General features: G+C 47.1%; 1 protein-coding gene and 1 long non-coding RNA gene across 5 annotated transcripts in view; both read right to left on the bottom strand.

Moving 5' to 3' along the window:
• Positions 1-84: 84 nt before the first annotated feature.
• FAM219A (family with sequence similarity 219 member A) overlaps positions 85-19,026 on the bottom strand; it is a 55,027-nt gene continuing 36,085 nt past the window's right edge. The window contains exons 2-6 of one of the 4 annotated variants that reach the window (XM_049625535.1): positions 8,105-8,153; positions 4,953-5,055; positions 4,648-4,728; positions 3,985-4,039; positions 85-3,428 (exon numbers count right to left, since the gene is read on the bottom strand). In XM_049625535.1, coding sequence (XP_049481492.1) covers positions 3,273-3,428; positions 3,985-4,039; positions 4,648-4,728; positions 4,953-5,055; positions 8,105-8,153 — 444 coding nt within the window. In that variant the 3' untranslated portion in view covers positions 85-3,272. Of the gene's footprint in view, positions 3,432-3,984; positions 4,040-4,647; positions 4,729-4,952; positions 5,056-8,053; positions 8,154-19,026 lie in introns of all 4 variants that reach the window. The other 3 variants (XM_049625527.1, XM_049625518.1, XM_049625510.1) reach the window with 3 other exon arrangements.
• Positions 14,823-18,802, bottom strand: LOC125919151 (uncharacterized). Its single transcript, XR_007456682.1, has 2 exons — positions 15,280-18,802; positions 14,823-15,048 (listed from the first exon to the last, which is right to left on the bottom strand). It is a non-coding gene; the product is annotated as an uncharacterized LOC125919151 (long non-coding RNA).

The raw sequence follows: 19,026 nt of genomic DNA on the forward strand, positions 1-19,026 counted from the left end.
AGCCTCTTTATTTATTTATTAAAAAAATTTTTTTTAACGTTTATTTATTTTTGAGACAGAGAGAGACAGAGCATAAACGGGGTGGGGGGGAGGGTCAGAAAGAGAGGGAGACACAGAATCTGAAACAGGCTCCAGGCACTGAACCATCAGCACAGAGCCTGACGCGGGGCTCGAACTCACGGATGGCGAGATCATGACCTGAGCTGAAGTCAGACGCTTAACCGACTGAGTCACCCAGGCGCCCCGCCTCAAGCCTCTTTAAAAAAGCCCAACTTCCAAGCCCAAGAGTTCAGAAGGTCTCTGGAGATCTTCTAGGCCAAACTTCTCACTTTGATGAAGAGAAATGGAGGTTATGAGGCATCAAGCGACTTGTCCAGGGTCATGTAGAAGGTCAGTGGCAGGCCTGGCCTCGAACCCATGAGTGGAGGCAGAGTGAAATGTGTATTCAGAGAATCAGTTCTCTCTCCTTCCCAGACCACCTTCCCCTTGCCCACAACCCAGGTAGGGAGCTGAGGCTGGCTTATTTGATGCTTTTAATACCATTATTTGTGTTACACGATACACAACCAAGGATGATGGTCAATACTGCAATGCAAATGTTAAAAAAAATATTATACACGGCTCATGTCTTCCACACACCTTCCTAGAAATAAATTAGTGAGCACGGAGAAACCTGGCTGGTTGGCAGCCAGAGCTGAGGGTGGAGGGAGTGTTAAGGCAGTATCTACAAGGGGGAAGGATGACAGGGGGGCAAGCTAAGGCCTCGATTCCTCCCCTCCAACATCCCAGATAGGGAAGGAGGGAACCACACACTCTCCTAGACCCAGAAGGTGCTGGTTGCCAGCTTCCTACTTCTCTCCACCACTTGTACACTGCCTCAGTTGGAAGCCCTTGCCTGCCAGGGAACTAGTATGTCCTGTGGGTAGGGAGCTTTTCCCTGATTTCTCAGGGCCAGAGAGGTTGAGCAGTGGGCCAGTCATAGAGCAAGTCAGCAGCAAAGGCAGTAATCTATATGAGCCCTCATGGGGGCCCTGTCCAGAAAAGAGGAGGTACCCATGTTCTAGAAGGGTGAATCAGGGAGCCCAGGGTGATGGTAGTAGTGGTAGGAAGCTTGGCTCTGGGGCCCAGATGACAGGATGGGGATGCTGACCAGGATGGGAGAGATAGGCTCAGATGGGGGCCAGTACGAACCCTGTAGGCCCTGCAAGTGCTTTCTTTGTTCTTGCCTCCCTTTGGCATTTTCTTACCACTTAACCAGGGTCGCTGCTAGAGGAGGTAGGGATGGGTTGGAGGAACTGAAGGTAGAGAGCTGCACCTCAAAACTTTGGAGTTGGCAGTCCATAGGTGTGGTGCGCAGAGAGGTGCTACCCTTCCTAAGCCAGCAGCCTCATTCTTTCTTCTCACTACCTTCCCCCTCCTTCAGCTCCCATCTCCCAGGAATGGCATCCAGGGAGTGGGCTGTACATGTGTCCTCTTGCATGCTTGCAGCACGTGAGTGGTACATATGAGAGTGGATACACCAACATGTGTGGGTTGTCAGCATGGAGGGATGGGGAGTGTATACCCTGGTCCTGGGATATGGGGCTTGTGGGCATGAAACCTGAGCAGTCTTAGGCTATCTGTGCTTTCATTTTTCTTCACACAGGGGCAGGTCTACATTGCCCAGTTGGCGGGGGTGGGGAGTAGTGGGTGGGCTTGGTAACCTCCTCGCTCTTGATTTTCATCCTCAGCTTTTCTGCCCTCTCCCCCCGACCAGCACCAGCAGCAGAAGCAGCAGTACACACATTCTGACTCACAGACACTGCACAGAGTTACACACACAACATATACCCTCCCACACATACATGTTCACAGACACACATACATGTATTCCCAAAAAGATCCCAAACATACACAGGTCCCTTAGGAACTTCCCCTCTCCTTTTCACACAGACATACAACTCAGGATGCCCATGAGGTGCATTCAAAGACACATAGAGACCTTCCTACACACCTCCATGGAAATTCCTATGAAGAAATTCCTTTAGGTTTGAAAAGATCTTAAAAATAATTTCAGACACTGCTCATTTTACAGTTGAGGAAACTGAAGTCCAGAGAACACAGGTGACTTGCTGAAGATCACAGAAAGGGTGCCAGAGCCAGGGCCACAACCCCAGCCTCTGACTCCAGGTCCAGGGCTCTCAGTCCACTGCTGAGCAGCCTCTTACACTGTTAACAGACCACACAGTCACTTCCCCACCATGGACACTCACATCTGTGACAGAAACAGACCTCTCCCAACACATAGACACAGATACATGCCCTGCCAGCCTCAGACACACACCCATTCTGCCAGGTTCTCCCTACCGTAAACCTGCAATGCAACCACTATATTCTCCTAAACTTGCTTCCTTGAAGATTCTTACTAGGAAGCAGCATTTTGGGATCTTGGGCTAGAGAGAGATGGGAATGGGGCATTCGGGGCCCAGCCTTACCTCCGGCTTCCAGGCTGGGATGGAGACCAATGAACAGAAGCATAGGGGATGGGAGGAGTCGGCAGAGAAATAGATGCAGTGGTTGGGGGGTGGGTGAGGACAGATCATATCACCCCAAACTCTGGCCTATCTCTAAGGCCCACCTTACCCTCCTCCATGACCCAGAGAGTAAGGAATGGGGTGAATGGGGCAAAAAGGAGGAAGAAGGCAGTGATTCTATGGATGGGGCAGCTTTGCCAGGCTTCCCATCTGGAGATGAGGGGGAAACACAAAAAGTTATATGGGCCGGCAGGGAGCATGTGGAAGGGGCTCTGAGGTGCTGGGCCCTGCTCCCACAGCCCTGGACCTTTCTTCCTCCCAGCCCCTTTCCTTGTCAGGCTGGGCTGGGGGACTCATGGCTTCACTGGGGTGGGGCCAAGCCCCTGGCTTCGTGATCCCTCCCCCACTCATTAGTGTTGTCCTCCCTGATGTCTAGTCCTTTCTCTCCCCTACCCCACTACAGCTTTGGGGAGGCGGGGCAGGGTGCTGGGCAAGGTCCCCCAAGTAACTGAACAAACAGCCCCCACCGCTCCTCAGCCCCCCGGGATGGAGAAAGACCCGGTTTTGGTTTCTCCGGCTCCATGAACACACAGAGGTACACGTCCTACCATAGGAGGAAGCAATGACTGTTACGAGGTTGGCGGCTGTAGGGGGCACAGGGCCGGGGACAGGCAGAAGAGCTGGGGAGGGGTTGGCCCCTACCCTGTCCAGCCTGACCCTTGGGGGCCCTGCCCCAGGCGGCCGCAAATGCCCCGCCCGCTACTGAATATGGCAGGCGGTGGAGGACGTGGCCTGGCAGCACATGCAGGTGGGGTTCACGGACTTGGGGGGGATGAGGTCCAGGTCCTCGTCATCAGGTATCTCATCTAACCGGTAGCCGTCCTTCAGCAGCTGGATGTTCAAATCTTGGTTGATCTGCTGTAGACAAAGGGGAGGGAGGTCAGGCTCAGGGCAATCCCGAGGCACCACCCACAGCCGGCTGCATCCCCAGGCCAACTGCACCTAACTCAGTCCCATCCCAGATCACCGAAACGCCTGGCTTTGCCACTCCTTAGGCCCCAGCCTAAGTTCTGGTCTCACTTCTTACAGGTACATCCTGGATGCCCCACCTCTCTACAAAGGGCATCCCATTCTTGGGGCAACTTCTGTCTCTATTTGGCTGACCCCCATAAAGCATAGCCTGTATTTCACACTCCATTCTGTTTAATAACCCTGTTCTAACCCCAGGCTCAAGCCCTGCCCCTAAAACTGGGCTCTCCACACTTGAGGCCAGTGTTTTAACAGCCTCCAGGTTCTTTTGGACACTGTCCCACCCCAGGCCCTGCCCCATTATGCCCCACCCCCATGAGGCTCCACCTAGCTTTGCCCACTGCTCCCCTCAGGGTGTGATTTGGTGTTGGTTGCACCCCCTTTTCTGGATGGAGGTGGTCCTGCTCAGGTGTGTGGAGGGCCCTAAGGAGTGGGGACTCACCTCAGCAGAGGAGTAGCCAGAAGAGGAATATCTGGACATGTCAAAGTCATCATCGCTGGTGGTAGAAGAAAGAAGACAGAGAGGTAGTGATTCCCTGATATTAAATATTAAAACTCCCTGCATCCTACCTCCTAACCCATTAGTCAATACCTAATACCCCTCCCCTATGCTTTCAAATAACAGATCTAAATAAAAATTGTGCTTGCCGCACAAATGCTCAGCTTCCCTAGCCCCACCGTTCTAAAATTGCCACCCTTAACCTCCTCCTAAATAGAGCTGTACACACTTTGCCCCCATCCTCTCACCTTTTTTCTAGTCTCAAACCTCCCATGGCTTGTTGGGTTTTCCCAAAGTTCAAGTGTAGCCAGGTGTGTTCCCAGCAGCAGGGAACATCGAATCAGGGCCTATTCAAGGGGGCAGCTATTGGATCACTTGTCCCAGGATAGCATCAGACTGTACCAATCCCCTTTTCCTCTCTCTGCTCTTCCCACCTCCAGATAAAAAATTCCATTCCCTGGAGGATTCATCCTTGGAGAGCTCCTGGCTATCTGAGGAACAACCCAATTGTTCTGACAATATAGCAGGTATGTCCTGTACAGCCCACTTGTATGTTCACACAAGTTTCTGTGGCTTGCCTGGCTGCCCCAACATCCCCATACACACCTGTCCGTGTCAAGGGCGACCAGTGGCTTTTCATCTGGGCTCTGGTCAAGCGAAGAGTAGCCTTTATTGGGGACGACAAGCCTGGGTAGAAAATTTAGGGGATTGGATTGGCAACTGGAGCATGTAGCCTGGTGAGGAACAGGGTTAGGCCCTGACCCACCACTCCCCCCTGTCCCTTGGATCCTGTTGAGACTCTCCTCTCAGAGAGGAACTGGGACTGAGGAGGGAGGGAAGAAGGAGAAGCGTAGGACCAACAGACATAAATGTTGACTGGCAGGGTCCAGGTGGGATTGGGGGGCCTCTACCTTGTCCGGGCCATGACATTGTTCTTCTTGGGTTGCTGGTTGACGGGACTACCCATGCTGCCATTCTTCAGAGAGCCCTTCCGGGCCAGCTCCCGCTGCTTCTCTGCAGGAGAACATGGGAAGGAAGCTGTGTCCTGCTCCCAGGGCCACCCTACCTCACTGCTCAGGTCTGGCTGGGCTGGGCCTCCATTGTGAAACCCCTTCCTTCTCTAGGAACTGAGGCAGGGATCCCAACTACAGGCCCTGCTGCTTGGTGGAGACAGTACTTGGCCCTGCACAACCTGAGGCAGATAGTGAGGGGCAACAGGAAGAGGCTGACTCCTGTCTTCCAGGAGCTATACTCCAATGTGGGGCAGTTAGTGTGTGCTTGATGCCAAAGAAAGGCTGGAGAGGGAGTGATGAAGGAGAAGGATGGAGAAGTCAAGGCTTCTTGCAGAGGAGAGAGGACGGCATTTTAAGAAGGAGGGATTGCATATACAAAAATGCATTTAGAAGTGAAGAGAATAAGTATGGGTCCAGATGGGATGGAGGAGTGAAGTTGGAGGGAGGTCAGGTTAGAAAATTAGGATACATTTACTCAGGCATTTATTAAAAAACCATCTATCACCATTATGTCTTAGGTCCTGTGCTAAGGGGTTGGGGGCTCTGGTTACAACCCAGAGCATGAAGGCCTTGAATGCCAGACAGGAGTTTGGCATTAATGCAGAAGCCAAATGAGCAATTGAAATTGTTGAGTGAGAGGGGCAGAATGTGGCTAGCTGGGTGAGGGGCAGGAGGCTGGGGGGCTCCTCTGGCTATACTTCTGACTGTGGTGCCAGCCTCTGAGTTCTCCAAGGCTCTAGAGTCTACCAGAACCATGGAGCTGGTCACCAGGTGACCCTCTGCCTAGTATGTGGCACTGTTACCAGTAGCCAGTAGCTGCCTGGGTCCTGAAGGAGGCCTGTCTACCCTTTCCTATTCATCTTAAGCCCAGATGTGGAAAAAGGGATGATGAGTGGAGAGGGATACTAGGGGAAAGCTCTCATAAAATAACTACTAGCTCCAGAGAGGAAGGATGGAATGGGAATTTCCAGCTACTGTGACTCTGAAATTTCCCCTGATCTCCATGTCTCTTAGTCTCTCATATCTCAGTCTCTGACCCTCTCTCTGCCACTGCTCATCTGATTCCAGTTTTTTCCCAGCTTCTTTCCAGCAGGCAGCAGCTGCCATTACCATTCCATGACTCTAGGGGGTGCAATTTGCCTTAAAGTTCCCAGTGGTGATTATCGTGAGTCCAACTGGGATGAGGTCGTGAATTTTCATGAGGAGCTTTGGTGGTAATATAATGGGGAGGGGAATAAAGGTGTTATTTTAAAAGCATGTTTTAAATAGTGAAAAAATGCAAACAATAAACTGGAAAAACCAAACTATGGACTACTGTGCAACCATTTAAAAGTGTGAAGTTAGGGGCACCTGGGTAGGTCAGTCAGTTAAGCATCTGACTCTTGATATTGGCTCAGGTCGTGATCTCATGGTGGTGGGATAGAACCCTGCATCAGGCTCTGTGCTGGGTGTGGAGCCTGCTTGGGATTCTCTTTCCCTCTCTCTGCCCCTCTGCTGCTCATGAGTGTGCATGTGTGCATGCTTTCTCTCTCAAAATAAAAAAATAAACTTAAAAAAAAGTGTGAACTTAATCTCTATATACTGACATTGGCAGGGGCTCCAAGGCATTAAGTGAAAAACAGAAACAAAAAATGTTTTAGAAAAATGTGTACAGTATGATACCACTTGTGTTAAAATAGAATATAAAACAAGAAAAACTAAAAAGGCTTAGAATGATTGTCTCTGGGAAGGAGAATGTGGTGAGGGAGAGTAAAAGGAGAAGTTAAAATACTTGTTAAACAGTAATGAACAAATAAAACTGGTTGCAGTTTGAGTCTGGTGTCTTGGGAAGATGAACAAATTCCACTGAGAGAACTGTTCTCTTGTTTAGAAAAACAGCATGAGGAGATCCCTGGATATAGTCTGGAATGAGAGAAGCAAGGTAAAAAACAAAAACAAAACAAAAGCAAAAACAAAAATACACCAAACACACACACACACACACCACCACCACCACCACCACCACCACCACCACCACAACAACAACAAAAACCCCAAAGCTGAATAAAAGAATAGTATTCTGTGAAAAGGAGTTCTGGCAGCTACAGAGGGAGAAGTTTTACAATGAATGGGGAAAGGCTCCCAGGACCGAGGAAAGGTCCAGTATTTGGCGGGCAGCTGGAGTCTGAGGAGAAAATGGCCAAAAGGATGGCAGGGATGGCAGAGAAGTTTTGAAGGATACTGATATGTTGTATTTAATTATAAACTCCTTCCTGGATGCACTGTGTTGTAATTTCTCTTCATGAAACCAAACTTTAGTAAGTCTGTTATAGCAGTAGCCTTTGGTGAACAAAATTTTGGTCCCTGAAGGGAGAAAGGCAGTGTTAGGTGTAGGGTGAAGTGAGAACAGCAGCTGCAGGAGGTAGGGGCAGTGCTTGGGAGCCAAGTGACTTCAAAGAAGCAGGCTGCAACAGAGACTGATTTCAGAGTGGACATGAAATAAACCCCCAAGGGTAAGGGGGTACAGAGATATTTGGGCTTACTGAAAAACCAAGGGAAACCCCCCTCCAAACAGGAGCCAGCTAGACCTTGAGATCTCTGGATGGGTGAGGAAGAAATGGGGAGAGGATCTCAGTTTCTAGATTTTGGGATCCTTATTCCTTTCTACCCCTTAAACGTAGTAACTGACACCCTGCTTCTAAGGCAGCTTCTTCCCAGCCTTGTGTAGTGTTTGGTGGAACTTCTAATCCTCTATCTGGGGTTCCATGGGAGCTATCCCCGGAACACCTGGAGTCTTCTTGGCCTCAGAGATGCCTCCTAGAGCTCCAGGCACTGCAGAGGACTATGACTTCCTTCTTTGCCTTGCAGGAGATAAGGTGTCTGGTAGTGCCAATGACTTGGTGGCTTGAGTCTTGGAATCATCTAGTCTGAGTTGGTTTATTTGTGTCACCTCATTGCAGACCCAGCCCAGAGCACTTTGTCCACTCCCCACAGCTCCCTCACCCCCCAGACACACTCACCCAGCTTCACTTGGAGCGGGGATGGTTTGTAATTCATGGCTACTGACTCACCCTCCCGGGCGTCACAGTCCCCGTCTGAGATGGAGGCGGCGGCTGGGTCCTGTGAGGAGAAAGCAGAGACAGAATTGTTAGGAAGTGAAAAGGGGCTGCTCTCAGCCCTGAAGCTGGTCCTCCCACCCATACTTTGGGGGCATTAACCCCTGGAAGTAGGCAGGTGATTTGAGGAGGGAAGGGCAGACCCATACACCCTGGAAGGAAGACCCTGAACTGGGTAAAGAGCCATGAATCTCAGCCCCACTTACACTCACCTGGGTGTCTTTCTTCAAAGTCCTGTGTGATCCAGCCTCCTCTTAGAAAGCCTACTGTGATTCCTTTAACCCACAGGATCTCTTTGTTCAACCTCCCATACTAATTGCCCTGTTCTTCAGAGCTCTTCTTATGCAGTTGTTTGGTAAGGTATTTTCAAGTTGCTATGAGTTTAAGTCTGGATAAAGGTCAGAGTAGATGCTCCCTAAGATAGACTTTCTTTTTCTAGCATTGTATGGGTCCCTTCACAGGATCCAGAGAACTGACTAGGCAAGCCAGGCCAGACTTTAAGGCTGCAGCCACTGGACAAAAAGAATTCTCATGAGGACTTCTCCATTTCACAGATAAGTCCTAAACAGTATCTCCTGGAGAACCTGAGATGTTGGCCGGGTATGGTAGGTTAGAAGATGAATAACAAGCATATTAGCTGGTGACCAGTTAGTCTTATGCTGCTCAGTAATCCAGCCTCACTGTTTCCTCTAAAACATGCCAAACCTCTACTACAAGGTCCAGGGCCCTGGCTTACCCTGCTTTAGTCCGTTGGAAGGGGCTGGAGTCATTCACATTCTCCCTGAGAAACTGCCTAGGACTAAAGAATGGTATGCCCAAGGTCTGAAAATTGCACAGTGTACCCAAGGCTGTGCCTGTTCTGCTTCTGGAGATGCAGACAGCAGACAGACAGGTAGAATGCCCCAGGACTGGTCCTACAGTGTCAGGTTCAGGGATCTGAGTGACCCAGCAAGGGAAGGACATATAACCATTATGGTAGCTTCTGTTGCATTTAGAATGAGATGGGGGGATGAAAACATGCTTGTCATCAAGGGGAAAAGAAAAAGTCTAGAATGTTTGGGAGGGAAATCTTGGCCTTGCCTGTGTTCCTTCAGGCCATCCAGAGAGACCCTGGATGGGCTGTTGTCACCACAGTGGTTTGTGAGCTCCTGAGGGCAGAACCTGGGCCTCTTTCCTCTACTCTGACCCCCACCCCTTAGCTGGTATTGTAGGGGACAGGGCTCAGAAAAAGTGGGGTGCTGCAGTGCCTCCATCTCAGGCAACTTCTCATGCTGCAGTCCTCTCCAATCCTTTATTCTCTGCTTCCTTGTCTCAGTTCCTTCTTGAGAGACTCCTTATGGATAGCACTTGTCCCCTTGTCCCCTGAAAACTTGGAGAAGCAGGCCTCTAGTGGTCCTGACATACCTCTCTGCAGCCAAAACAGCTCTGAGGTGCTACCTGCAGGGGGCATGAAGACTTGACAGCTGGGTTCTGGCTTTCCCCTTAGGCCATAGGTAGGACTCACTCTCAAAGCAGACTGATGGCTTCTTAAAGGGTAAAGCCAATAAACATGCCTGAGGGACCCTACCAGGGAAGCATTGGCACCTTTCCAATTTCCTTAGTCACATTACTTTTTCTGTAGCACTTCTCACATGATACACATATCCCATCCATTTGGATATGGTTTCCTCTTCTGGCTTTGAGGACACTGTTCTCCTTCACTCATGTTGCCTCCTTAACCATCATTTTCATCTTGTCCCACAGCCCTTTGTCTCTTCCACAGAGTCCTGCCCTCAGCCCACCACTCTCTCCTTGGGGAGCCCTGATGTCTTCTACAGTTTGCATTAACATTCTAAATCTATGGACTTCCCAATCATGCATCTTCTCTGTAACGCTCCCATCAATCCATATAAGTCCACTGTCCTTTCCCTGGGGCTGACTTTAAACACATGAACCCCTCAGACACCTCTCCCTCTTCAGTCCAGATGAGTTCATCAGAGTTGCTTCTCTCGGGCTGGAGGTACTAGATGGAAATGGTAACATTGGAAGGAGACTATGCAGAGGATAGAGTTTTAGTGGGGCCTGGGAAGCTGTTGAGCAATTCTGGTCACAGAGAGCCACATTTGGTCCTTGCCACCACTGGGCAGGTCTTGGTGGCTTTTGATCCCTGAGAGAAACCACCAGTTCCTTTGGGTTATAAGCCAGGGTGCAGAACCCTAAGCTTGAGAAGTCCTGTGCAAAGTCCACCATACAGCATCTCACCTGTCACTGGCCACGATAGGCCATCTTAGTGGCAAGAACAAAGATATCTGGCACTGTGCCTGAAAATTCAAGCCTTTACTGTGGGCTTCCTGTATGTCTTCCCTGAGAAATACAGTCAATGCACCATGACCATCACATGGAAATGTAATCAGGTTAAATGTGAAATATTCATGAATGTTAAGTATCAGAGAAAATCCAGGCAGAAGGAAATGTCTGGCTCCAAGAAATCAGGGAGAATTTAAAATGCCCCCCAAGGACATCTGACAGGAGTTAGCTAGATCCAGGAACTAGAGTGAGGATTAGCAAAATTATTAAACACTCAGCAGAGACAGACATTGAAATGCATCTCTAACAGCAACCCATGTTTCTGCAACCCTTCAAACAAATTCTCCACAGACTGCAGAAATGATTAATAGCCCAGTCTCACTGTTTCTGGGACAGGATACATAGGCTAATGGCCAGTGCAAAGCCAGTATAATTAGAGGAAGGCAAAAGTGCTAGGAGAATCCTTAGAGTTAGCCTGGTCCAGTGATTTTCATTAAACTGTGTTCCCTGAACCTGTGCCGTGGGTGGGGCTGAGTCCCAGAACGAAGCAAGAGTATGGAGAATGGAGATACTCTTTTATTTCATTTATATACTAGCCTTTCTGTAAAATTTTGGTTGGAGAAACAGTTCTCCTGCTTAAAAAAAAAATTAAAATCCATTAATTTTTTTTTAACGTTTATTTATTTTTGAGACAGAGAGAGACAGAGCATGAAGGGGGGAGGGTCAGAGAGAGAGAGAGACACAGAATCGGAAGCAGGCTCCAGGCTCTGAGCCATCAGCCCAGAGCCCGACGCGGGGCTCAAACCCATGGACCGTGAGATCGTGACCTGAGCTGAAGTCGGAGGCTTAACCGACTGAGCCACCCAGGCGCCCCAAAATCCATTAATTTGAGGTGCCTGACAGGGTCAGTCAGCAGAGCATGCAACTGTATTTTTTTTTAAATTTTTTAAATGTTTATTTATCTTGAGAGAGAGAGAGAGAGAGAAACAGAGCATGAGTGGGGGAGGGGCAGAGAGAGAGGGAGACACAGAATCCAAAGCAGGCTCCAGGCTCCAAGCTGTCAGCACAGAGTTCTATGCAGGGCTCGAACCCACGAACCATGAGATCATGACCTGAGCCAAAGTCGGACGCTTAACCAACTGAGTCAACCAGATGCCCCTAGAGCATGCGACTCTTAATCTCGGGGTTGTGAGTTCAAACCCCACAATGGGTATAGAGATTACTTAAAAATAAAATCTTCATTCACTATATGTTGACTAATTTGGATGTAAATTAAAAACAATAAAAAGTTAAATTAAAAAAATAAAATCTTCAAAAATCCATTGATTTAATCCAATCTGGTCCTTTAAAATGTTTTATTATGGAAATTATTAAACTTACACAAAAGTAGAGAAAATAACAGTGAGATCCTGGGTACTTATCACCTTCAACAAATTCAACTCATCAACTCATTTTTTTTTTTAAATAAATCTTGCCTCCTCCATTTACTGGCTATGTGATCTGGGTGTCCGTTTCCTTATTTATAAATGGGACTAATTTTAATACCTATGTCAAATGTTCTTGTGAGGTTAAAATGAGTTAATATATGTAAGCACTTCAGTATAGTACGTATTGAGTAATACATCTGTGCTAGTTATAAAGTTATTAGTACAGGTTCCATAAGGCCCACACAATCATGGACAGTATGTTCTAGGGGTGAATGGCTCACAGATGCAACCCTAGCATCACACAGGTTGGGTCCTAGATTACATGGGGAGGTATTTATGGAAAAAGTACTCCCTCCAGAGGATGAGGAGGGGCCTGACCAGGGAGCATTCTGCTTTCTCTCTCTCCTTACTCTAACATGCAACATTTTCTTCAGTTATTTATCAATGGCAGGCCTGTGGTTCATAAATATAAATGGAAAAGGGCCCCATCCTTAGGGAGCTCCCAATAATTATCAACAGTGTCAAAAAACTAGTTGAGTCCCAGAAGATACAGACAATGTTTGGAAATAAGGAAGTCATAGGTGGCCTCAAAACAGTTTTAGTTGAAGAGTAGGAACAGAATCCAGATTATAGAGGATTTAGGAAGGAATAGGAAAAGAGAAAGCAGAAAGAGTGAACATGAATATTTTTTCAAGGAGCTAGATGGAGAAGAGAAGGAATGAGAATAAATGACAGTCAGAGGGAACTCTGGAGTTGAAGAATTTCTTTGAAACTGTGGGACACCTGACCAATGTCCTAGATGGAGGGGAAGGAAGCTAGGTAGAAAAGGAGATGTTTGGTAGGTCATGGTCTTTGAGGAGGAGATGGAAACAGAGCCTTGGACCAGAGGAGGAAGGCTACTTACTGAAATGGAAGATGGGTGAATATGAGTGAGGGATGCAAATAACATGGAGGCAGAAAGGCGGGTAGAAAGTTAAGGGAGTTCATTCCTAAAAGCCTAGATAGGTAAAGGAAGGGTTTGAATAGTAAGAGGTTGGGGGGAAAGGGGGTACTTGATGACTAGCCGGAAGTGTAAGGAGATCAGACTGGCTGGGCTTCTAGCATCTTTTCACCTGTCCTTGATCTGGTTGCCAGGATGAAAAACGCTCTCCGTGGTGCTGAACAATTTTGCCTTTGTCTTGCAGACTGCATGAGTGAGTCGAGGTAGAGACACAATTCAATTTTAGCTTTCCCACAAGAAAGGTAACCTCTGTCCTCACCCCCAAGCATTAATTCTTGGGAAAATGAAAACTGAAATAGATTCAATGGATCAAGGTGAAGTTAACCAAAAAGAAGGAAGGATTTTTATGCTACAGCTAGAGTTTGAGAGCTTAAATTGGTCCTGTGATTAACTGAGACTTATCTGTTTCCTTAAACAACTTGATAGAATTCATTACCAAAAACAAGTACCACCAAACTGTAGTATTTTGTGGTGACTCTCATCGAGAGAACCAAAATGGAGAAGAGTTCTGCTCACCCCAGGCCTAATAACAATCATAGCCTAGCCATGGCAAGCTTAATAGATTTTTCTATTATAAAGTAATATGTGCTAACTTTCTTAAAAATAATTTTTAGTTTCACTACCTTGAGACAACCTCTGTAAATGTCCTAGTATATTTAAGTCTTGTGTGCATACCACAGTAGCAACACTCTGGGGTTTCCCTCTCTGGAAGCTGGTGTTTCTCCTCATAGTCCACAGGGGTGGGTTCCACGTCCCACCCTTGCTTGGACCAGGTGGAGCCAATCAGGGTCTCCCCCAGAATAGGAAGTGGGACCAAGAGGAGAGGTAAAGCTCAAGACTGTAGATTAGGTAGTAGAGAAAGCCACTGGGCAGGGAGATAAGAATAAAGCTGATGTTCAGAAAGAAGCAAACACAAGAGATAGAGAAAGTCCTTCAGAGGCTCTGGTTGTAGAACTTCCTCTGCCCTTCTAAGGTTTGTAGGGCACATCTACCCTTGAATGCTATGAGAAATCCTAGTGTCCTTATAGTCTAGTTTCATTTAAAAGAATTTTTTTAATGTTTATTTATTTTTGACAGAGAGAGAGACAGAGCATGAGCGGGGGAGGGGCAGAGAAAGAGGGAGACACAGAATCCAAAGCAGGCTCCAGGCTCTGAGCTGTCAGCACAGAGCCCAATGTGGGGCTCGAACTCACAGACCGCGAGATAATGACCTGAGCCGAAGTTGGATGCTCAACCGACCAAGTCACCCAGGCACCCCTAGTTTCCTTTTTTAAAAATTTTGGGGGGCACCTGAGTGGCTCAGTCAGTTGAGCGTCTGGCTTCGGCTCAGGTCATGATCTCTCTGCTCCTGAGTTTGAGCCCGCATCCGGCTCTGTGCTGACAGTTCAGAGCCTGGAGCCTGTTTCAGATTCTGTGTCTCCCTCTCTCTCTTTGCCTCTCCCCCACTCACTTGGGGGAAAAAGAGAGAGCGAGAGACAGCACGCATGAGCGGGGGAGGGGCAGAGAGAGAGAGGGAGAAACAGAATCCAAAGCAGGTTCCAGGCTCCAAACTGTCAGCACAGAGCCCGATGTGAGGTTTGAACTCACAACCATGAGATCGTGACCTGAGCTGAAGTTGGATGCTCAACTGACTGAGGCACCCAAGCACCCCTAGTCTACTTTTCTTTTTAGCTTAAACTAGTTTGAGTTGAATTCTGTCATTATAACACCTGCATAGAACAACATACAGAAAAATAACTGTATCTTATATTCTGTATTTTTGAAAATTAGTATTGGAATATAATCAACTATCCATATTTTTACATAGTTTTTGAAATCATCAATGTAATGGCCTCCATAAAGGGGATGTATAATAACTTTTTAACCATTCACTTATTTTGGACATTCAGATTGTTTGCAATTTTTCACTATTATAAATAATACTAATGCTGAAATCCATATATATTTACATTTAGGGTAATTTCTTTTTTTTTAATGTTTTATTTATTTTTGAGACAGGGAGAGACAGAGCATGAACAGGGGAGGGTCAGAGAGAGGGAGACACAGAATCTGAAACAGGCTCCAGGCTCTGAGCTGTCAGCACAGAGCCCAATGCAGGGCTCGAACTCACGGACGACGAGATCATGACCTGAGCCGAAGTCGGCCGCTCAACCGACTGCGCCACCCAGGCACCCCTAGGGTAATTTCTTAAATAAAGTAGAATTACAAAGTCAAAAAGCAGGAGTAATTTTAAGATTCTTGATACATACCATCAAACTGCTTTCCCAAAGGACTGTTCCAATTTACAATGCCTCTAGTCATGACAAAGGGCTATAGCTGGTTTTTAATATTTTATTTTTTACTGTGTGCCAGGAAATTTCAGGTCATCACATCTATCCATCATCTTATAAGAGAACTGTGCCTCAGTTCTTACTTACCTGGTTGCCTCTGGGGAAACTTCTTTCAAAGAATAGAATTCCCTCTGGAATGGAATCATCTGCCAGACAAAATATGCCTGACTTGAGGCCACCAATTAAGAATAAGAGGTGATAAGACTTTGTTACACTGAAGCTTGGGAAAAACTCTAAATGGGCACAGTACTGCCTGATGGCTGGCCACCATGCTTCAGCTCGTCCTTGGCCTGTGCCAGTACATCAGCTGTAGGAACCGTGACTAATTGCAGAGCCAGGAGGCAAACTTCACAGAATGAGTATCCCTTGCTTTCAGACTTGGGGTAAGAAAATTAACCAAAATGGCTCTGGAGTTAACCCACTGAGAATGGCAGCTCCTACTCCCTTACCCATTATTTAGTTTTCAAAAATAGCTCAGAAACTACTCAGGGGGGAAAAAAAGATGGTGAAAGATCTGAAACTAGTACTGGGATGGTAAAGAACTAGATTCTTTTTTAAATGGGGAGACAAGAGGTCAGTGAATTTAAAAAAAAAAAAAGATTTAGAATCCTGTTCTGCCTCCTTCATGGTTAGGATTTCTTGTCCTCGATTGATGTTCTGCTATTCCTCCCCACTCTTACTCCCCTGGAAACCCTATGACTAAAAAGCCTTTGTTTGGGAGAAAGGACAAATACCTCAACTCAGGGACACCCACTACAGCAGCTGTGGCTTGAGGGAAGCCTGTGCATAAAGGCCTAGGGGACAAGCCTCATGACCCAGGAGGTAGAAACCAGAGCCAGAAATTGAAAAATCTTGGTTCCTCTGGGAGGCCTCGCCTCACCTAGCTCCTGACTTTCATTCCTATCCTTAAGCTTATCCCCTGAGCCAGATGTTCAGATGCCCTATTTTGGATCAGCTAGAGACACATGTCTTGGCCTATACAGTCTTGCGACCTAGAGGGTTTTCTGAGCTTGCTATCCTGCCACACCTCCTCCAGCTCCCATTTCAACATCTTTAGGGAAAGACTATCTCACTTAATGGAAAAAGGGGTGAAGGTGTAAAGTTCTTTAAAAATAGATCAACAATGGTTAAAATGGCTAATTTTATGTTATGAAAAAGGTTGAAGAAAATAAAAGATAGACTGGTAGGGCCTAAGGCAGAAGGAGAAAATGTGTGAGGGTGGGCAGTGGATATAAGGAGGTCCTTTTCCTCCCTCCCTCCCTCCATCCACCTTCCCTTCCTTCTTTCCTTCCTTCCTTCTCCTTTCTCTCTCCCTTTCTTTCTCCCTTCCTTCTTTCTTTCTTTCTTTCTTTCTTTCTTTCTTTCTTTCTTTCTTTCTTTCTTTCTTCTTCAGTTTCAGCCAACACAGACTTTGGAGATGAGGCCTTTCATAGGAGAGGGGCAAGGAAGTGATTCCAAAATCAAAGGAGTCATAAGGGCCAAGGGATTCTGAGTTGAGTTTCTGGAGGCCTTCTGCTTAGGCAGGACCCAGAGGAGGGGGAAAAGGACATCAGATATTCAGGGCTAACAAAGCTTTAGGGAGCATGTCTGGAGGATCTTTCAATTTCCTTCCAGGATGTGGATTATAGTTCCCCAAGGTAAGAAAGGAGGCTCAGAACATCGAAGAAAGATGCTGCCCTATGCTGTAGATGCTGCCTACAAATAGAGGGCATTTGGTTGGAGAGTCTTTGAGACTAGTCCCTCACCCTTATACATGGTAGGAAGCTGAAGCAGGAGAAATCTCAACAGATATTAACATTTGGTCTAGGCCAGCCTGACTTGTGGATCTTCACATGGATCTTGGTCCCAAATCTCACTGGAAGGTATTTGGTAAGCTTCAGTTATTCAAGGGACTGAGCCTGCCCTGCCCTGGTTCATGAATCTTTTGGAATCCTTGTTTTCCCAAGAAAATAAATAGTCTGGCAATCTATGGGATGTCCTCACACAACTGCCATTTCTGATTCTTTTCCTCTGGCCTTGGAAGAGTAAAGAGCTACCTGTCTGCAGTGAACAAGTGAACAATGGACTTAGGGCTGGTATCAAACAGCTTCTCCCTTCTGTGGCGTTTCCTACCCCCATCCTTTCTCATCTTTTCAATCTGTTCTCTCTAACCTTCATTATAACTGGCAAGCACCACTTTTTGCTCATAAAGACAACTTGCAGTTCTAAAGCTTAGCTCTGTGGACAGAGCAGTCTCCTATTCTTTCCTTTTGCCCTCCTAATAATTAAACATCAGTAAGTTCACCACTTGTTTAAAAAACTTGATAGTCACTGAATATCAACATGGGGCAGGCAGGGAACAATGTACTTTGGGGAGGGAAAGATACTGATTCTTGCAAAAAGACTTTAGTCTAATGGTAAAAAGAAGACAGAAACACATATTAGACCATTTAAGGCAGACAGAGGAGCATGAGAGAGAGGAATGCATAAAGGGTGGTAGAAGCACAGAGGAGAAAGTGATGGTGGTAAAGGTTTGTTATCCTCCCTGATATAGAGGATTGGGCCTGGGCAGGAACCTGGAGAAACTACAGGCTCACCTATTAAGTGGCTGGCAAGAGCAATGACAGTTGAGTGTAGGGCCAGGACTCTATTCTAACTACTTTTAGTTGCTGTTGCTATCAGGCATTCAGCCTACTCTATTTTTGTGTGGGGGGTGGGTATAACAGGGCTTTTTCCTTACCATTGAGATGCACAAACAACTCTCCCACAAAGAAAGGTCAAGAGACTCTAGGTGGATGGTTGGGAAGTGTTTCTATTGGGAAAGCAAAAAGGGATCCAGAGTTCTAAGAGTACTTAAGAGGGAGAGATGGTGGCTCTGGTAAAACAAACCCTACTGACTCTAAACAAGCCTAGAGCCTGCAGTCACTCCCACCAGGTGTGCTTTGTGCAGCAGAGAGGTCAATGCTACAGGTTCCTGGAGGCTCAGGGCCCAGCCCAGCAGTGAAGGAGGTCAGAGAGGGGAAGGAGAGGGTTAACTCTACAAAGACTCATAATCCCCTGAGTTTCTGTTAATTCAGTTTTTTAAAAAATTTATTTACTTATTTTGAGGGGCAGCGTGGGGCAGAGACAGAATCCCAAGTGGGCTCTGCACTGTTGGTGTAGAGCCCAATGCGGGGCTCAATCCCACAAACTGTGAGATAATGACCTGAGCTGAAATCAAGAGTTGAAAGCTTAACCAACTGAGCCACCCAGGTGCCCCAAGTCAGTTTTTTTAAGTGTGTGTGTGTGTGTGTGTGTGTGAGAGAGAGAGAGAGAGAGAGAGAGAGAGAGAGAGTGTGTGTGTGTGTGTGTGTGTGTGTGTGTGTGTGAGAGAGAGAGAGAGAGAGAGAGAGAGAGAGACAGACAGACAGACAGAGACAGAGAGAAGTGTGTGCAGTTGGTGGTAGAACAGTAGCAGGAAGGGAGATTCTAACCTAGCACAAACTCAAGGCAAGTTTTCAGCAGTGAAGCCAGCCAGTTGCTGATTATGTATCTCTCTAGGGAAACAATATCCATCTGGTAAACAATATTCATCTGTCCTGGGGTCCCTGCTGGAGGGTCTTCCCAGGCTCAGGGTAGTAGAGATCCTTTCTCTACTCACCTGTCATTCTCTGGCTGGTGCAGTGACATTAACCAGCTAACTCAAAGGTACAATCTCATTCCTGAGGTATCAACAGGAAGGGGCCCTGAAACAACAAAAAACCAATACCTATCCAAAGAGCACCCATACAGTTCTGTAGCCCACACCTCTGAGGAACACCTCCTTCGCTCTGACTATACTCCCTCATAGCTCCTCCCCACCTGTGCAGCCTTAAT

The sequence above is a fragment of the Panthera uncia genome, chromosome D4, assembly GCF_023721935.1.
Source record: "Panthera uncia isolate 11264 chromosome D4, Puncia_PCG_1.0, whole genome shotgun sequence".
Lineage (NCBI taxonomy): Eukaryota > Metazoa > Chordata > Mammalia > Carnivora > Felidae > Panthera > Panthera uncia.